The sequence below is a fragment of the Rhinoderma darwinii genome, chromosome 2, assembly GCF_050947455.1.
Source record: "Rhinoderma darwinii isolate aRhiDar2 chromosome 2, aRhiDar2.hap1, whole genome shotgun sequence".
NCBI classification, from domain to species: Eukaryota; Metazoa; Chordata; class Amphibia; order Anura; family Rhinodermatidae; genus Rhinoderma; species Rhinoderma darwinii.
Window position 1 is genome coordinate 376,300,148 of NC_134688.1, and position 19,146 is coordinate 376,319,293.

Sequence of the window (19,146 nt, forward strand, 5' to 3'; positions counted from 1 at the left end):
TGGGGCTTATGTACTATGATGATCAGGACTTCTATATATTCACATATTCATTGCTTCATCTATTCAGGAGTGCTATACATTTGATTGAGGAGTTCATGGACTGGGATTTCTAAGGCTGGCATTAATTCATTTATTTTGTACTGCTTTATCTACTATTGTGTATTCATAGATGCTCTTTAGTAAAAGGGTCTTTCTTGTGACAGATTTCCTTAAAAAATCCTCCTGTATTGGATGGCTAGCCAGAACTAACTTTGGCTGGTCAAAATCAACATCCCCAAACTGAAAACTATCAGGCATGAGGAGAACACAGACGAATTGGAGGCCAGAAACTATAAATTGCCGCACATGCATGTATTTATTCCAAAAAACTCTGTGTTAAATTTCATATATGCAACCTAATGTTTGCCACATAGCAAACCGAAGTAACTGAGGCATAAAACAAAAATTGTGTAATAATAACAACAACTGGGAAACAAAAGAAAAATAAAGTGATTGGTAATTTTCAGACAAAGCAGTGATAGGTGAACAAACATTCACTTTTAAAGGGCCATCATCCCATGATTCAACTGAAATACTTTGAAGAAGGGAACTATCTAGAGGTCAACAAACAAGAGTGAAATGTATTTACTTTAGATGTAGGAAAAGACATATAAAAGCTGCAACTAAGGCCTCATTCAGACGAGCGTAAAACTTGTGCGTGTGCGGTGTGTGGAAATCACATACAGCACACTGACCCATTGATTTCAATAGCGCTATTCACACATGCGTGAGTTTTCACGCAGCGAGAGTCTGTTGCTGCATGTCCTATATTGGTGCGTTTTCATGCACCTACGCGCCCATTGAAGTCAATGGGTGCGTGAAAACAATGCACATCTGTGTGCTGTGCGTGATTTGCACATCAATTCCATTGAAAAAAAAAAGGAGTGATTTGCGAGTGCGTGAAAAACACATGCCACTCGCAAAGCACACTAATGCAATAACGCAAACGGAACAGATTTACGTGCATTATTTACATGAGTAAATCTGTCACGCTCGTGTAAATGTAGCTTTAGGCCTCATTTACACGAGCGTGTGCGTTTTGCGCACGAAAAAAACGCAGCGTTTTGCGTGCGCAAAAAGCACTTGACAGCTCCGTGTGTCATCAGTGTATGATGCGCAGCTGCGTGATTTTCGCGCAGCCGCCATCATAGAGATGAGGCAAGTCGACGTCAGTCACTGTCCAGGGTGCTGAAAGCGTTAACTGATCGGCAGTAACTCTTTCAGCACCCTCGACAGTGAATTCCGATCACAATATACATCAACCTGTGAATAAAAAAAGCCGTTCATACTTACCAAGAACTTCCTGCTTCCTCCAGTCCGGTCTCCCGGCCGTTGCCTTGACATCCGGCCCCACCTCCCTGGATGACGCGGCAGTCCATGTGACCGCTGCAGCCTGTGCTTGCCATGTGATTGGCTGCAGCTGTCACTTGGACTGAATCATCATCCCGGGAGGTCAGACTGGAGGAAGAAGCCGGGAGTTATCGGTAAGCCAGAACTTATTTTTTTTTTACACGTTCATGTATATTGTCATCGGAAGTCACTGTCCAGGGTGCTGAACCAGTTTAACTCTTTCAGCACCCTGGACAGTGACTGTCTCCTGACGTCGCGTACCGGAACATTTTTTGCCGTGTTCGGTCAAAACGAGTTCGGCCGAACCCGGTGAAGTTCGGTTCGGACGGTTCGCTCATCTCTAAGACACTCCGTTTGGATGTTAGTAAACAGAAAAGCACGTGGTGCTTTTCTGTTTACATTCAGAGTTTGACAGCTCTTGCGCGAATCACGCAGTTCGCACGGAAGTGCTTCCGTGCGACCTGCGTGGTTTTCACGCACCCATTGACTTCAATGGGTGCGTGATGCGCGAAAAACGCACGATTATAGAACATGTCGTGAGTTTTACGCAACGCACTCGCGCTGCGCAAAATTCACGCATGGTCTGCACTGCCCCATAGAGTAATATAGGTGCGTACGACACGCGTGAAAAGCACGCGCGTATATTACGCTCGTCTAAATGAGGCCTTAGGCTAGATTTCTAATGTCTATGTGATTGACAGACCATCTGCTGTCAAATGTTGTTGAGGGAAACAAGGACACAACAGGTTAATGTCTACGTGTCTGATCATTTGTCTGGCAGCCGCTTATCTTGCCCTTCTGCTGGAACAAGGTGCATGGCACATATGGCTCTTAATGGGGGAGTCAAGGGTGCAATCAGCTACTCAATGTATATAATCAGTTTAAAAGGAGTTTTAGGTTAAAGGAGTCATGGTTTCTTTATTCTTGGTACTGGTGTAGGTCACAGTGATCACCCCTCCTCATCTAAGTGATATGACATCAATGTTTATCATGGTAAACCCCTTAAAGAGGAATGGTTAGTTTAAATCAGACGCACTGCATTGTATGTTAGAAATTTGGAAATCTCTGAGAAGGGGTTTGGCACTTTGTATCGAAGCATCTATATTTTGGGAATGACTGGGTCTTCCAGGTCATGGACCCTAATCAATGTTATCTACAAGTAACGTCAATGCCATAGTTACATAATGTGATTGAGCGAACAGAGATATGGATATGAAATTAAACCAGAAAAAAATAAATATGTAGTCGGATTGAATCAAGGTTAGGTACTTTTATAAATTTACATGATCATTTATAGCATGTTCTTTCCAGCACTCAACTAAACAGTCACGCACTGAAGCCATTCACTGAACCTGTTAAAACCAGATCCTGGGGTAGCCCATTCCCCATTTTCAGACTCTTGCTTAAAGAGCCTCTGTCACCAGATTATAAATGCTCTATCTCCTACATAATCTGATTGGCGCTGTAATGTAGATAACAGTGGTTTTTATTTTGAAAAACTATCATTTTTGAGCAAGTTATAAGCAATTTTAGATTTATGCTAATTAGTTTCTTAATGACCAACTGGGCGTGTTTTTACTTTTTACCAACTGGGCGTTGTATAGAGAAGTGTCTGACGCTAACCAATCAGTGACCAATCAGCCTCATACACTTCTCATTGTCCCAGCCCAGCTTCTTTCACTGCACAATCACGCTGGGCTGGAACAATGAGAAGTGTATGACGCGGATTGGTCACTGATTGGTTAGCGTCAGACACTTCTCTATACAACGCCCAGTTGGTAAAAAGTAAAAACACGCCCAGTTGAAACTTTTTAAACTTGAAGAATAAACCTTTTTATCTCCAGGTGCAGTGCTTGCTGTCATGTATTTTGGGGATGACTTTAATGTGAATAGCTTTCCACTGTATTCTCTGTATGGGCCATATACATGTGGTTCCCCTTGATCACCTATTCCGAAAGCCAAACAAATGAGACTGATAAAAGTGCAGTTCTCCTTTCCTCAACATCACAGTTAGGTTCTTCTGTACTCATAAAACTCACCATTTCCACAGATCCATCTTTGGGATAGTATAGAAGCTGGTAGCGCCTCTGCAGAGCAGCATTTGGATCATACCATTCAGCGGTGAACACGTATCTATCCTCTTCACTCTAAGAACACAATATGCATATAAACTGGTTAGTTCTACCCAGATCAGAAGTTATTTCACGTACCAATAATCTAAAGATACTTATCATCGTGCTGTCTTCCCAACCTTTATATGTTACATTTTTTATGCAGTTAAGGGGGTTTTACACTGGCCGATTATCATGCAGATGAGCGTTCGTATAACGCTCGTTGACGATAATTGCTATGTGTAAACAGGGCAACGATCAGCAGCTGGATCATCTTCTGATCATATCATTTATATATTATCGTCGGCAGCGCATCTCCCTGTGTGAACAGGGAGATACTCTGCCGACATGATGATAATGTAGGGGGACGAGTGATCGGAGTAACGACCGCTTGTCCCCATCCATAGCTCCGTGTGACAGGAGCAAACGAGCGCCGATGTCTCGTTGATCGGCGTTCACTGCACCGGCCAATTGTTGGCCGGTGTAAAAGGCCCTTAAGTATATCAGTTATTTCCATAACCCTTTCTGCCTAAATGAGTCAAGGGAAGGTTTCCTGTAAATATTTCTTTTAATAGACTACATTTTTGTTCAGAGATTACATAAAAAAATTAAATTTTTGGAGGCCCGGCAGACCCATGACAGGATGCTTCAAGGGAAGACTACCTTCATACATACGGAATCTGATGGAGCATGACACCATTTATTTTTTTGGGCCGATTCTGTACAAAAAAACCTCCAATACGAAATCGGAGACATTCGAAGGTACAATAGAGTCCTTATTCAACTTTGTGGCAGTCCTATACAAAAAAGGAGTCGTAAGACTGCCGTGTTCAACAAGCGCCTTTGTGGCCAGCTTCGAGAGTGTTTTATTTTTTTGTGTGGCCACCTTCACTACCAGAAAAGTACAAAAATGTATTGGAAGAAGTTACAGTTACCTAAATGTGAAATGGTATTTAGAGATGAACTAAAAATATCCCATTTATTTTTTTATACATACAATTATATATATATGCTTTGTTCCTTGCTACATTTATTTTTTTTAACAACATTCAACACGTTTTCAAGCTGGAAGTATAAAAATTCCCAGAGGAAACCAGCATTATCTTGGTTACATAATGGCAATGTTACATTGTAAATACACGCCAGACACCATTAGTGATACTATAGAAGTGCACCACCATGGTTATATCTGGAAATAAACTTGGTTTCGATCTTTGTTTTGCCGTTCCCAAATATTTGCCCTGTACGTTATAGATTTAGTATAAAAGACAAAGACAAGAGGTCAATTGCATGTGACAGCAACTCCATGAGCGTGACACTGTAACCCTGGAGCAGGAAACTAAGAGTCACAAGTGTTACTTTCTGCCTGTCATGGATGGATCATCATAAAGGCAATGATATGGGAACAAGCTCTGATTTCACCTTTACGAAAGTGTCAGGACAAAAAAAAAGTGACTTTCACCTCAAGGACTAAGATTCATTGGAGGCAAGATCCAGGGTCACCCTCTCTGCTCTGGCATTAACTCAATCACAGAAAGCTTCAATAAGAAAAAGCTGCAGTCACTTAGTAACCTGGTCTTCAGACCATCAGAAATAGGGAAAAATAAGTGTAGGTCTACGTCAAGTGTATAAATACCAACTCCCTAATAAATACATTAATCCAGAATTCAATGATCCAGGATTCTTGAGAACCCTGGTAAAAAAAAATAATCCCAATTTTTGATTTCCAGCAAATCGTCGAATGAGGTGGTGACCCGATGCACCAACTGCAAAGCCTCGGGGACCCATAGTGAAATGAGCCTATCAGAGCGAGTCACATGGAAAAGATGGTGGCATCCCAAGCTCCCCAGTATGTTTCTCACTGAAGGACTACAGCGTTTTGCAAGGCTTTGTTGTTGATCCATAGGGACTGTAGTGAGAAAATCTGCAGCACAGGACCTAAAGACGGCATTTATTAACTGGTCCAGGACCAGGCATCGTTTAGCCATTTTTAGAATGCATTTGTTAAGTGGCTACAACATTTTTATTTGTTGGGCTTATTTTCGTGATCAATGTAGGTATTTATACGTATAATTTTAGCTTTTTAAGCCTATATTTTTAAACAAATTGCAAATAAAATGTATGCGTATTTACATTTTAGGCTATTTTATCTGGTAATAATATAGTGTTACCCTAAATAGACTTTTTATTTGGAACCGCCATTGTCTATTGTAAATTTTGATACATTACATGTCTATTTTAGGGTAATTGGGTCAGGACTATCATTATGACAATAATTGGTGGGGGAAAGTTTTTTTTGGGAGGGGCATTTTATGTGCAATTTTTATTTAATTTATTTTTTACTCTTATTATTATGGCCTGTCCCTCAAAGGTCAGAAAAGACACATGACCACCAGGACCAATAGAGATAGCGGCGTTACCGCTGCCTCTATTTTATACACAGCGTTCATTGAGTGCTGTGTATGTGAGTACAGTAGACATGCGAGTATGTGAGTAAGTAGACAGAAGTGGTGAAAACCGCTACGGTTTTCTCTCTAGGGTCCTTGGCAGCCTCGGACTGGCGGGCACCTGACATTCAGCTACCCAATTGCTTGGGCAGCAAGCCTAAACGAGCGCCACATATATACAGTGGGCGGTCCTCAACCTCTTCAAGTCATGTTCTTGACGTCTGAGTGCCGATTTCCACTGTTATAATAACAATGTACTGGGCGACCTCCAGCGGTCCAGCATCTTTGATAATGTAGCATCATGGAGGTGTCAAGTACTATATGCCGGACTACCGAAATATTACTGTTTTTATTTTAGAATTTATTTTATAGGCAGGGTTTATCTAATAATAAACTCACATGGCAGCAGGGACTTACATTTCTCCATATGTTACCAGAATAGAGGCAGCCATTGACAGGCTGATAAGAGAAGCTATAGTAAATTTAAAATCCCGCTTCTTATACCAGGTCACTAGGAGCGTTACTTGAAGCCATTTTGACAATAAGAATATTTCGCGAATTAGCGTTTATGCAAGTCCCGGAGCATAGTCAGGAATACAGACGGCAGTATAACTACTTACGTGAGAATCAAGGAATGGACAGTAGCGTTACTGTATAGCAAGAAGTCACAACATTGGTTTACCCCGCACCTGAGAGGGCCACCTCAGCTTACATTCTCCATATCAACTGCAATGGCTATAGTTACTCCCATGAATCCTTATTATATTAGTGTATTATTGTAGGTTCGCCAAAGATGACCCGTCACTTTCATAAGCAACGTCAAGTTCAATGAACCCAAATTAAGGTAGGCATTGCATTGTACATCGGCCATATAATCCTTGCTTGTGGCCTATCTGCAAATGATTGCTGGAAGTCTCTCCAATGACAGGGAGGTGACAGATTAGAATAAAGTTCAGCGTCGGTTAAAATGTTATTTAATAGGAAGGAGTCAGCAGTCCTGTCAGTATTATATAAAGTCAGGGCACCTCTGCGGCAGATGGGTGTAAATAGCAGAGTTGGGTAATGGAAAAGAAATGCTCAGAACGGAGAACACCTCACACGTTACATCGTTCTGGAACTAACCGACTCAGCGGCTGTGCTCACATTTCTCATTGTGTTTTCTAAGCATGTAAACGAAGAAGACATGGGTCTTCGTAACTGGCCTAGATCAATGCCTGTGAGGATTTCCTATGCAACAAGTAGACATATGTAGTTTAAAAGAGATCGGACATAAAAGGAATACAAAATAAGTAACGTTTCGGTCTTTGCTGGTGATACGACTGATGTACTACTGACCGCTCACACTTTTTTACAAGCGGAGAAACTACAACCTCTGGGCACTAGAATGAGAGCTATTGTAGTGGGTGCAATTTCACAAACCCACATAGTGTTGAACAGGGGTCAGAAAACACAAAACTCCCAGGTGCAATTAAGCAAATAGGGCACTTTCTCTTCCTACAAGGATTCTTCTCTGATCTCGCTTTGCATACCACACTTTGCCTTTCCACTGGCACTTTTGGCAGCGCCATTTAGCAGGTCCCGCTACGTCCACATTATAGGTCTAGATTCATGCCTTATGTTAAATGTCTGCCATAGTGTTGTATAGATATTCTAGATGAAACATTTCTTATATGAAAACTGGTGCAAATACAAATGATTCTGTCGCGGTTCTAAAAATGGAATGCCGAGCTGTATGCCATCGCTTTGCTTTGTCTAGAGTCATGGGGTACAGGTGGGTACAATGCAGACTGCCTTGCAGTGCAGTTCAAGATATCCCAACATTTTGGACTAAAAGGGGAGATTCATGAAAACGGTCTTACAGCAAAACGGTCTTTGTTGCCCATAGCAACCAATCACAGCACAGCTTTTATTTTTTTTTATAGTGCTCTTGAATAATGAAAACTGCGCTGTGATTGGTTGCTTTGGGCAACAAAGAAAGTTTAGATTGTTTTCATGAACCTTCCCCTTAACCTATTCTAAATGACCTGAGCAGCAGATTAATGTATCCATAATGGCGGTACAGTAGCAAGAACACCCTCTACAAATAATAAATACCTAGTTAGGCCTCATGCACACGACCGTAAAAACACCCGTTATTACGGGTCGTAATTACGACCCGAAAATAACGGGCCCATAGACTTCTGTTGGCCACGGGTACCTTCCCGTTTTCTCACGGGAAGGTGCCCGTGCCGTTAAAAAGATAGAACATGTTCTATTTTTTTATTTTACGGGCCGTGCTACTATACTTTATAATGGGAGCACGGCTCTGAAAAACGGCCTGCTGCCCGTGGCCGGCCGTGCTCGTAATTACGAGTCGTAATTACGAGCACGGTCGTGTGCATGAGGCCTTAATCATACTTAAAAGTCTCAAGTTCTCTCTAACAAACTCTTATGTCTGGTGTGAGAAGCATCAAGTTTTACCTTTCTGGTTCTTATGGAAATCCTATATTAGCCCTTAAATTCGGTACTTAGTGTCCATACATAGAACTTACACATACTGGACATCCATGCATCAACGCAGAACTAGGTAGGTTGCAAAATAGAAAAAAGAACGTAAACTTCTCCACAAACATTAACTAAATATCAAACTTAAGTGGGTCTTAGCCTAGGTCGGCCTCCTTCTTAGTTAGAAGCTTAGTTTACCCATTAACCCCCTTAGTGACCAGGCCAATTTTCAGTTTTTTTATCTTCGTTATTTTCCCCCCTGCCTTCCAAAAGCCGTAATTTTTTTATTTTTCCGTCAATGAGGGCTTGTTTTTTGCGGGACGAGTTGTCATTTTTCATGGCACCATTTAATTCACCATATAACGTACTGGGAAACTGTAAAAAATGCTTTGTGGGGTGAAATGGGCAAAAAACAGTGATTCCGCCATTGTTCTTTAGGTTTTTGCTTTTATGGCGTTCATAGTGCGGTAAAACGACATGTAAAATTTATTCTACGGCTTGATGCAATTAGGGCAATACCAAATTGATATAGTTTTTTTGTGTTTTACCACTTTTACAAATAAGAAACATTTATGTCGCCACATTCTGAGAGCCATCATTTTTTTTTTCTTCTGTCGATTGTACGGTACAAGTTTTGTTAACATGGGAGCTTATTGGCGTCGTATGCCATGCATCTCAGGCATACGTCAAGGGCTTTTTGATAGCGGTTCATGACATAAACGTCAAATGGATACCATTATGGTCAATTGGTGACGGATACGTAAAACGGATGCCTATTAGTGGCATCCGTCACCCATAGACTAGACTAAAATGGTATCAGATTAACAGCTACGTCATGACGTATCCGTTTAATGGATACCACTATATTCTATGGTGACGGATGACACTATTAGGGCATACGTCACAGTCTACATTTAACGTATACATCGGAAGCTTTTTCCCCGCGTATACATCAAACGCATGTAAAGGGGATGTAAAGGGGAGCCTTACGGCTTCGAACAGGACTGCCTTTAAGGCATAATTCATATTAGAAACACTTTTCAAACAAGCAATGCAGTGAATGAAAATAGTATCAAGAGGGAATGCAGAGGTTTAATGGTATAACCATGGAAATCTATCTTATAAATGCATTCTTCACAGCTAATCAGCTAGCAACCTTCAACCGGTTGATACCAGGGAGTGTCAGAAATAAGTAGCTTGCATGAATGTTCCAAAGTGCATATTACAGGGTGCAGAACATAATGAACTTGGAAATGTATTACCTTTCATGCGGAGTATATAATGGATAGCTGCAACTATCTTAATGAGAAATAAAAGTACACAGTTGTAAAAGGTAAAAGCAGTAGAATCCAATGTTTTACATGACCCATATTTAAAACGGTCTAAGATATCGTTGTTAAAGAAAGTGTTGTTAAATATTAACATTCAGAATTCTTAGGACAAAGATGAAGATATAGGAATTGAAGGTTGAGTTAGATCCTTGGTTTGCACACTTAGGACGAGCGTGAATCTCATCCGTGTGCGGTTCGTTGAAACAATGCACAGCACACGGCTTCATTGATTTCAATGGGGCTATTCAAATATGCGTGAGTTTTCACGCAGCGAGCGTCCGTTGCGTGAAACTCACTGCATGTCCTATATTGGTGCGTTTTCACGCACCTAGCCGCCCATTGAAGTCAATAGGTGCGTGAAAACCACGGACAGCACACGGATGCACATCCGTGTGCTGTCCATGTTTTACGCATCAATTACATTGATAAAAAACTCATGCCACACGCAAAGCACACTGATCGCAAAGCACACGTAGTTTTTTTGCATGTTTTTTACGAGAGTAAATCTGTCTTGTTCGCGTTAATGTAACCCAGGTATAATGTAGTAAATGTTCCAAAATCAATAGAAAAGCGGATTGTTAGATTCTTTAAAGAAGTTGGCTCACGACATATCTTTTTTTAGTTTTCTGACCCGTCAATCTCACAGGTCATACAAGTAGCATACGTGGGGGCAAAGCCCTGTTACCCCGATGTTCACAGAGAACAAGAGGCCTCAAATCCCTAATACCGGGAGTGGAGCAGGACAAGAATGCGTCACATTTCTCCAAAAAGATGAATGGAACAAAGCAATGAAAACAGCCGGATGAGCACATTTGCTCGTCCTACCCTCCACCGTAGAATGAGGATTTATGGCCCATTATTCTCAGCACCAGTGAGGGGTCACAAAGGTTGGATTCCCACCTAACTTAAGGCCCTTTTACACCTTGCCAATTATCGGGCAAACGAGCGTTCATATAAAAACACATGTGCCCGATCATTGCCCTGTGTAAACAGGGCAATGATCAGCAGATGAAGGAGTAAACCCTCGTTCATCAGCGGATTGTGTCATTTATGCAGCAATAAGTATTATCGTTGTCGGCAGGGAGATGTGCTGTCGACATGATGGAAATGTATGGGGACGAGCGATCGCAGTAACGATTGTTCGTCCCCATACATAACCAAGCATTGCTCCTTGCGAAAGGAGCAAATGAGCGCCGATCAACGAGCTATCTCGCTGATCGGCACTCTTTTACACGGCCCATATCAGAATGTGTAATAGGACCCTTACTTTTATGACCAATCTGATTTAGAGGTCAGGGGAGAATTATCCCAGTAATTGCATTAGAAAGAGCAGCATTTATATCGAACACTATACTTATCAAGGACACAAAGCTCAGTCATTATTTGTATCGTAAAAGGGGACCTTGCTGCCAAATGACACCAAGAGAAACTGATATATTCAAATTGTATGCCAATTTCCTGTTCAGGAATACGGCAGTGAGGCATACCAGGTACAACCTGATGTTGTTTAGTAGTATATGAAGTGTTGGGAAATACGGTGCATGCTCCATTATGATTGCAGCTCAGGTCCCACATTAAAGCCAAGATCTCCCAAATATCGGCAATGTATCATTTTAAACACATGGCTCATCCAGAACGATGACCTTCACAGACCACTCATGAATGACAAGTCCCTCAGAAAATGGCCATCTGAAATCTAGTATGGTCAGATTTAGAAATCGGCTGCACAGAGTCTTATCCAGTCAGTAGTCACAATTATTTGCCTGTATTTAAATACATTAGAATCCATTTTTTCTCAGATATGACAAATGGGAAAACAAAACAGTGCTGAGAATATTTACTGAGTGTAATCTGTCAATTCAATGGGAGAGGGGAATAAACCACTGCAAAACACCTTCTCTTTATAAAGGGGTAAAATATTACATTCTTCTCTAAAAGCCATGCTTTTCCTAATACAATATATAATCTTGATAGCTTTTGTTGCAGCAGACTGGCATTGCATGCTCTAATTCAGTTTACTATCAACAATTATACCCAAATTCTTATCCATTGCAGACTTCCCTAATAGTGATTCATTTAGGGTATAAATAGCTTATATTATTTTTCCTCCAAAATCCACAACTTTGAGGTCCTCTTGCACCGGCCAATTTTGACCGGTGCACCGATCAACAAGACATCTTGTTGATCGGTGCTCTTTTGCTCCAGTCACAAGGAGCTAGTATGGGGACGACCGCTCGTTACTCTGATCGCTCTACCCCATATATTATTATAATGTCGGCAGCGCATCTCTTTGTTTACACAGGGAGATGTGCTGCCAACAACGGTGATATTTTAGTTTTTTAAAACAATACGATCAGCAGATGATCGAGCGTTTGCTCGGTCATGTGCTGATCGCTGCCCTGTTTAAACAGGGCAATTATCGTCAACGAGCGTTCTATGAACGATCGTTTGCACGAAAATTGGCCCATGTAAACGGGCCTTTACACTTGTCAACATCCTCATCTGCTATTTTGCTGCCCATTTAGCCAGTTTGTCGAAGTCACCTTGTAGGTATAAAAGACGCTGCACAATATCTATAAAATACTACAGATAGTTGTGTCATCTGCAAATACAGTGAAAGTGCTATGAAGCCCAAATTATGCATAATTTATAAACAGGTTACAACTCCCAAAATGATCAAACAGAAACAAAAGGTCTTTGGAATTCTGACTATAGTATGGGCCTATTCACATCAGCGTTGGCCTTCTGTTTGGCTTTAGACCTCTGACGGAACAGCACATTATGCTATTGTTTCCGCAAAAAATAGCAGAACGGAGGCAAACTGATAAAAAAAAAAAATACCTTGATAGGTACTTGCACGCGGCTCTCTCCATTGCAAGCAACACTCAGCTCTTTCTGTAAATCCCATAGACCCCATGCGGCCACCTCTCCATGAAACTCAATGTCGCATTTTTAGTTCGGGAATTGGCAATTGGGGTAACCGGACACCCATTCAAGTGAAGGTCCCAGAGGTGGGAACATCACCTATCAGGCATTTATAGCATATCCAGCGGATATGTCATAAAGGCTTAAAGAGGCTCTGTCACCAGATTTTGCAACCCCTATCTGCTATTGCAGGTGATCGGCGCTGCAATGTAGATTACAGTAACGTTTTTATTTAAAAAAAACGAGCATTTTTGGCCAAGTTATGACCATTTTTGTAGTTATGCAAATGAGGCTTGCAAAAGTCCAAGTGGGTGTGTTTAAAAGTAAAAGTCCAAGTGGGCGTGTATTAGGTGCGTACATCGGGGCGTTTTTAATACTTTCACTAGCTGGGCGCTCTGATGAGAAGTAACATCCTCTTCTCTTCAGAACGCCCAGCTTGTGACACACCCTCTTGGACTTTTGCAAGCCTCATTTGCATAATTACAAAAATGGTCATAACTTGGCCAAAAATGCTCGTTTTTTAAAAATAAAAACGTTACTGTAATCTACATTGCAGCGCCTATCTGCTGCAATAGCAGATAGGGGTTGCAAAATCTGGTGACAGAGCCTCTTTAAAATGGAAATACTCTTTTAAGGATTGTCAAAAATCGTGCCAAATTTATCAAAATAGTGCACACTGCATAATTTATTTGGTGGAAATGAAAAATGTTATGACTCCTCTTAGTCATATCCCTTTTAAAACGGTTAGGCCTCGTTCCCACAGTGCAGATTTGCTGCAGAGATTTCGTGTATGTTTTTATGTCAAAACCAGGAACAGAAGCTAAACAGTAGAAATATATAAAGTAAAACCTTATAGGTCTGCTCTCCTGGATCCAATTCTGGTTTGGATTAAAAAAATGTATGCAACGTCTGCAGGGTAACTTAGGGTAAGTTTACATGTAGCGTAAATACTGCAGATTTTCCGCAACTGATTTTTTTGCGGAAAATCGGCAGGATAATACAGTAGCAACAGAGTGGCTGAGATTTGAACAAATCTCATCCACACACTGCGTAAATGATTAGCGGAAAAAACGCTCAGAAATTGACCTGCGGGTGCATTTCTTTAATCCACAGCATGTCATTTGTATATGTGTAATCGCTACTATTGTGCTGCTGGTTTTCCCCATTGAATTCAATGGGGAGGTAAAATTCACAACAAATAGCAGATGTTGCTTTTTTTAACGGCAGAAAACCTGCAATTCTGCCACAAAATTGACAACTCAAATTTTTTTTTTTTTAAACTCATACTTACCCAGAATTCTGTGCTTCTTTGTCCAGGCCGGCCTCCTGGCACAACGTTTCATCCCATATGACCGCAGCAGCCAATCACAAGCTGCAGCCTCACGTGGGATAAAAAGTCATCCGAGGAGGCCAGGCTTCACGACGTCTGAGGGTTAGGCCTCATGCACACGACCGTAAAAACTCCCGTTATTACGGGTCGTAATTACGACCCGTAATAACGGGCTCATAGACTTCTATTGGCCACGGGTACCTTCCCGTTTTCTTACGGGAAGGTGCCCGTGCCGTTGAAAAAGATAGAACATGTCCTATTTCAGGCCGTAATAACGGCACGGACAGCCCATAGAAGTCTATGGAGCTCCCGTAATGACGGATGACTACTAATCGGCAGTAACTCTTTCAGCACCCTGGACAGTGAATTCCGATCAGAATATAGAGCAACCTGTAAAAAAATAAAATAAAAGACGTTCATACTTACCGAGAACTTCCTGCTTCCTCCAGTCCGGTCTCCCGGCCGTTGCCTTGGTGACGCGTCCCTCTCGACATCTGGCCCGACATCCCTGGATGACGTTTCTGCCCATGTGACCGCTGCAGCCAATCACAGGTCAATCACAGGCTGCAGCGGTCACATGGACTGCCGCGTCATCCAGGGATGTCGGGCTGGCTGTGAAGAGAGGGACGCGTCACCAAGACAACGGCCGGGTAAGTATGAATTTCTTTAACTTTTATTACAGAAAGGGCTGTCCCTTCTCTCTATCCTTCACAGATAGAGAGAAGGGGCTGCCGATTAGTGCAGTGCTATTTTGCAGCCAAAAACGTGCCCGTAAATACGGGTGGAATACGGGTGACACCGGACCCATATTTACGGGCACGGGTCTGTAAATACTGGTGCAAAACGGGTTGAATACGTGTGACACCGGACCCGTATTTACGCCAGTATTTACGGGTGGGAAAAAATACTGTCATGTGTATGTGTTTTGTTGTTTTTGGTTTTTTTAAACGTGCAGTTTTCCGCAGCGGACATTTTGGCCAAAAACCTGCACCACAAAATTTGGTGCGTTGTTTCGTCCGAATTCCCTGTGACCGCCAGGGAAAATAAGACCATTTGAAGCAACTGCTTAGACTGCTGTATAAGCCACTGCCAATTTTTATATTTTTATATACTACACTGAAAGAAAGTGCACGAGTTTAGTAAAATCTAGATAAACTTCCTTCTTTACCTACTTTGTGCCATCTCCTTGCCAAAATTTGAATAAGGGCTTATTCAGAGCGAGGTGGGGAAACTCGGACGTGAAAAGCGTCAGTTTTCCACGTCCGTGTTGCCCCCGGTTTCATGGATCCCCATAGGCTTCAGTCTATGGAGGGATCCGTGAAACCTGAACAAAATAAGACATGTTCTATTTTTCAACGACCCTTCACATGGTCCGTTGAAACAACGGCGGTGTGAACTGCCCCATTGAAATACAGGCGTCCGTGTGCCGTCATATGGACGTATTCTACATTCGTCTGAGTAATGCCTAACCCTCTCACTTTAGTCTTGCATAAAATGAAACACAAACATTATTCTGGCAGCGATTAGTTGCTAAACAAGATTGAGCAAGTCTGTAAATGACGTGAAACAAAATCTTAACAATATTACCATTAAAGCAAGAAGATGGCATGAAGAATTGCCAAACAAAAACACCTATGGGCATAATGAGCCACGTCAACACCAACTTACAATGCCCTGTCTGATTTTCTCCGTTTTTGTTGATGAGCTGGTTTATAGCAAAGTTCTCAATAGTAAATCCGAATGAATGTACAGTTGTATGTGACCGATGGTTTAGGTTCACAAAGAAGAATAAAAAAAAACGACATCTAGAGAAAAATAATCATAAATGATCCTGAAAAAAAAAAAAAAAATCGCACTAAAATCCGCAGCTTGAAAACACGCCGAAAAACGCATCAAATCGTAAAAACCGCACCGAAAAAAAATGCATAAAAAACTCTGGACTCTGTGAAACTATTTTCCGGTTAGTGCTATTTATGAATACCTGTGTTTAGTTTATCGTCATACTTCTTCAGCGTGTGGGCACGTTCGTTCCCTCCCTCCACCCCCTACAATGTATTTTTTACCTAACCTACCGTCTAAGGGTCAGTTCACACAGAGAAACCGCATCCGAATCTGTGTCAAATAACAGCCTAAAACGCCCCCGATTTATTTCAATGGGAGGCAGAGGCCTTTTTTTTCCCGGGCTGCTTTCGGCCGCCCACGGAGAAAAAAAAAGCGGCATGTACTTTTTTTTAGCGTTTTTCGCTGTGTTTTTTTCCCACGGTCCTTGCATTACCTTCAATGGCCGCAAGTAAAATAACCGCCGTGAAAAAACTCAAAAATACGTTCAGGCAGTTGAAAATCTGCCTCAAAGGAATTCCGAGGCAGATTTTTTTTGCCTGCATAAAACTCAGTGTGAACTAGGCCTTACAGTGTTGACTGTTCATATTGTTGAACTTTTTAATGCATATATTTTAAATTGCACTTTCACTGTTGGTATGTTTATTGTATACAAAAAAAACAACAATCTTTTCTTTTAATAAAAACATAGTTTAAAAGAATTGACCCAGACTATAGCCTTACATCAGTTTATTTTATAAGGACACCGTGACTGGCTCTCTGCTGTGGTTGACACCATTATGGGGGACTCCGGCTATAACTGCTAGGGGAAGACTGAACTACACGGTTGTGGAGGCAAACTTGCGGGCTTTGTAATGTGGACACTGGCTGATAATCATATTTGACAGGTATTATTATATAGAAATGATGACTAATTGGAATAATTTCACTCCATATCTCTAAAAGCAATCACATCTAATTCATTAGTTATCAGTTTTTATCACAATTCTTGTAGCAGGGGCGGTATGAGAACAAGAATTGGGCACATGAGCCTTCTGGAAAACAATTTAATACCATAGAAAAAGAAAATAAATGCAAAGCAGATTCTTTCGAGAAGTTCAAAACGTGTTCTCAGGCGCTGCAATGCATTATTAGTAATTACGCGGGATTACCATGTCACATGAATGGGATTATGAAGAAAATAAGTAGATCTGTGTTAAAGAAACATGCAAATTGAATCTTATTATTCCATTTAGGAGGCTAAATGTGAAATGACAGACTTTTACGGTGTCTACGCTTGGACCTTTCTAAAATGCTATGTATTTATACCGTAAAATATAGTTTTACTGGTAGCAGGTCACATTGCAGCATGTTCACACAAGTGAATGGCGGCACCTTCAGAGCATAGCTAGTGAAATCACTGCTGGAGCTTCATAGAAAGTCAGGAAAGTGAATAGATCAAGGTAATCTAAAGTGTTAACCATCTAGCGCTAACCCGTATATTACTAAAGAAAGTTGGCGTGAGGTTCAAGAAAGCTTAGAGACTTAATGTTGGGAATAACTGAATCCCGAGATCCATTAGTCCTTTGAGAGGGGATTGCCTGCCCCGGTCAGATAGAGGGCACTAAGAACATTGCCAGTCCAGTCAGAACTAAAACTTCTAAACAGCCAGCACCAATAAAGTAACAGAAGTTATGGAAATGTACTGAAAGCATAAAACAGTCACCAGTAAAACAAACCAGAATAAAAAAAGAATACATATTATAGAGCTGTGTACTAGCGTAGCAACAATGACATCGTCCTTGGTCTTTTTCATAAAGTTTTACACAGGTCCGTGAACTCTGCTAACTTTTATAAACTAAGAAAGTAAAAAAAAAAAAAAATAATCCTCAAAGCCTCGTACCACCCAAAGCCTGAAAATTCAGGTTTGGCTGCAGACAAGCACAATCTCCAACTAACCCCCTTCCACCATATCTAGAAAGTGGAGATTATTCTGCAGGGTCCTCATAATGTACACAATGGGATCCGAACGCTGGGACACCCAACCAATCGCGAGAACGGGATTACCTTGCCGTTCAATAAGAATGGAGCAATAGTGCGCATGCTTGACCACCGCTCCATTCATTTCCATCATGGCAGCCCATAGAAATGAATGGAGCGGTGGCTGAGCATGCACACTGCTGCTCCATTCCTATGGGGCTCCTAGGAACGGTAAGGTAAGGCCTTTATCGTAATGGGTGGGAGTCCCAGCGATCGGAGCCTACCCGGTGGATAGGTGATAAATAAGGATTATGGGAAAACCACTTTATTTGAAAGTTCAGGTTATGCTTCACCAACAACGATAAGAGCCTCTAAATAGTATGGTACTGTTCGTCGTTAATGTTTATGATCTCACGAGATCTGACTAGTTCTGGATGTTCACCACATACTTGTCAGTATTTGCCAGTTTGTAGCCAAGTAAATGAGTGTACTTACATGTGTAAAATCACTATAAAAACAATAAATATAGTACTGGAAAAACTAAATCAGATTTAGGATGTAGCTATAATAAATCATAATGTGTCGTAGACCCAAAATTTTTTATTTTTTATCCATGATCATTACATCAGTGTCAATAGTAACAGCTAAATGCTATGCGAACCACAAATGTTTCAATATCAGTTTTCCTGCATCAGTGATGTAGTCTTAATGACATATATAGGTATATACATTATAAAATAGTCTATATGAGCACACAAATGATGCATGTTGCATTTTAAAATGGATATTAGCACACATGTATAAGGCCCCATGCACACTACCGTAATAATCGTCCGTAAATTGTGGTCCGCAATTACGGACACATTCACTTCTATTGACCACGGATACCTTCCCGTATATTCACGGGAAGGTGTCCGGACCGTAGAAGTGTACCGGAAAAGATAAGACATGTCTGTTCTTTTGCTTTTCACGGACTGTGCTCCCATACTTTATATGGGAGCACGACCCGCAAATGCGGGTGGCAGTCCGCGGCCGTCCCCGCAATCACAGGCCGTGATTATGGGCACGGCCATATGCATGGGGCCTAACAGTTCTTAGATAGTCAAACCAGAACCGAATGCCCAAACCGCATACCACGATAAAAACATAATAGATCACTGGTATCCTCTCTGAGACTCAAAGATCTGGGGCCCGTGAATATCCCATGCTCAATCACATCTGTCTGTTACAGGCTTTGCATAAGGATAACTCTGTAACCTTAATTGATATCCTTCCCTTACACCCACACCACCTTCATCCCCCGCCATCTTTTATTCTCTTCTTTCTCGCTC

The 19,146-nt window shown here is 41.4% G+C and overlaps 1 protein-coding gene across 5 annotated transcripts in view; it reads right to left on the reverse strand.

Moving 5' to 3' along the window:
- NME7 (NME/NM23 family member 7) overlaps positions 1 to 19,146 on the reverse strand; it is a 129,010-nt gene that overhangs the window by 86,336 nt on the left and 23,528 nt on the right. For 4 of the 5 annotated variants that reach the window (XM_075853900.1, XM_075853903.1, XM_075853904.1 and 1 more), the window contains one exon: positions 3,429 to 3,536. In XM_075853900.1, coding sequence (XP_075710015.1) covers positions 3,429 to 3,536 — 108 coding nt within the window. Of the gene's footprint in view, positions 1 to 3,428; positions 3,537 to 19,106; positions 19,128 to 19,146 lie in introns of those variants that run through there. The other variant, XM_075853902.1, reaches the window with a different exon arrangement.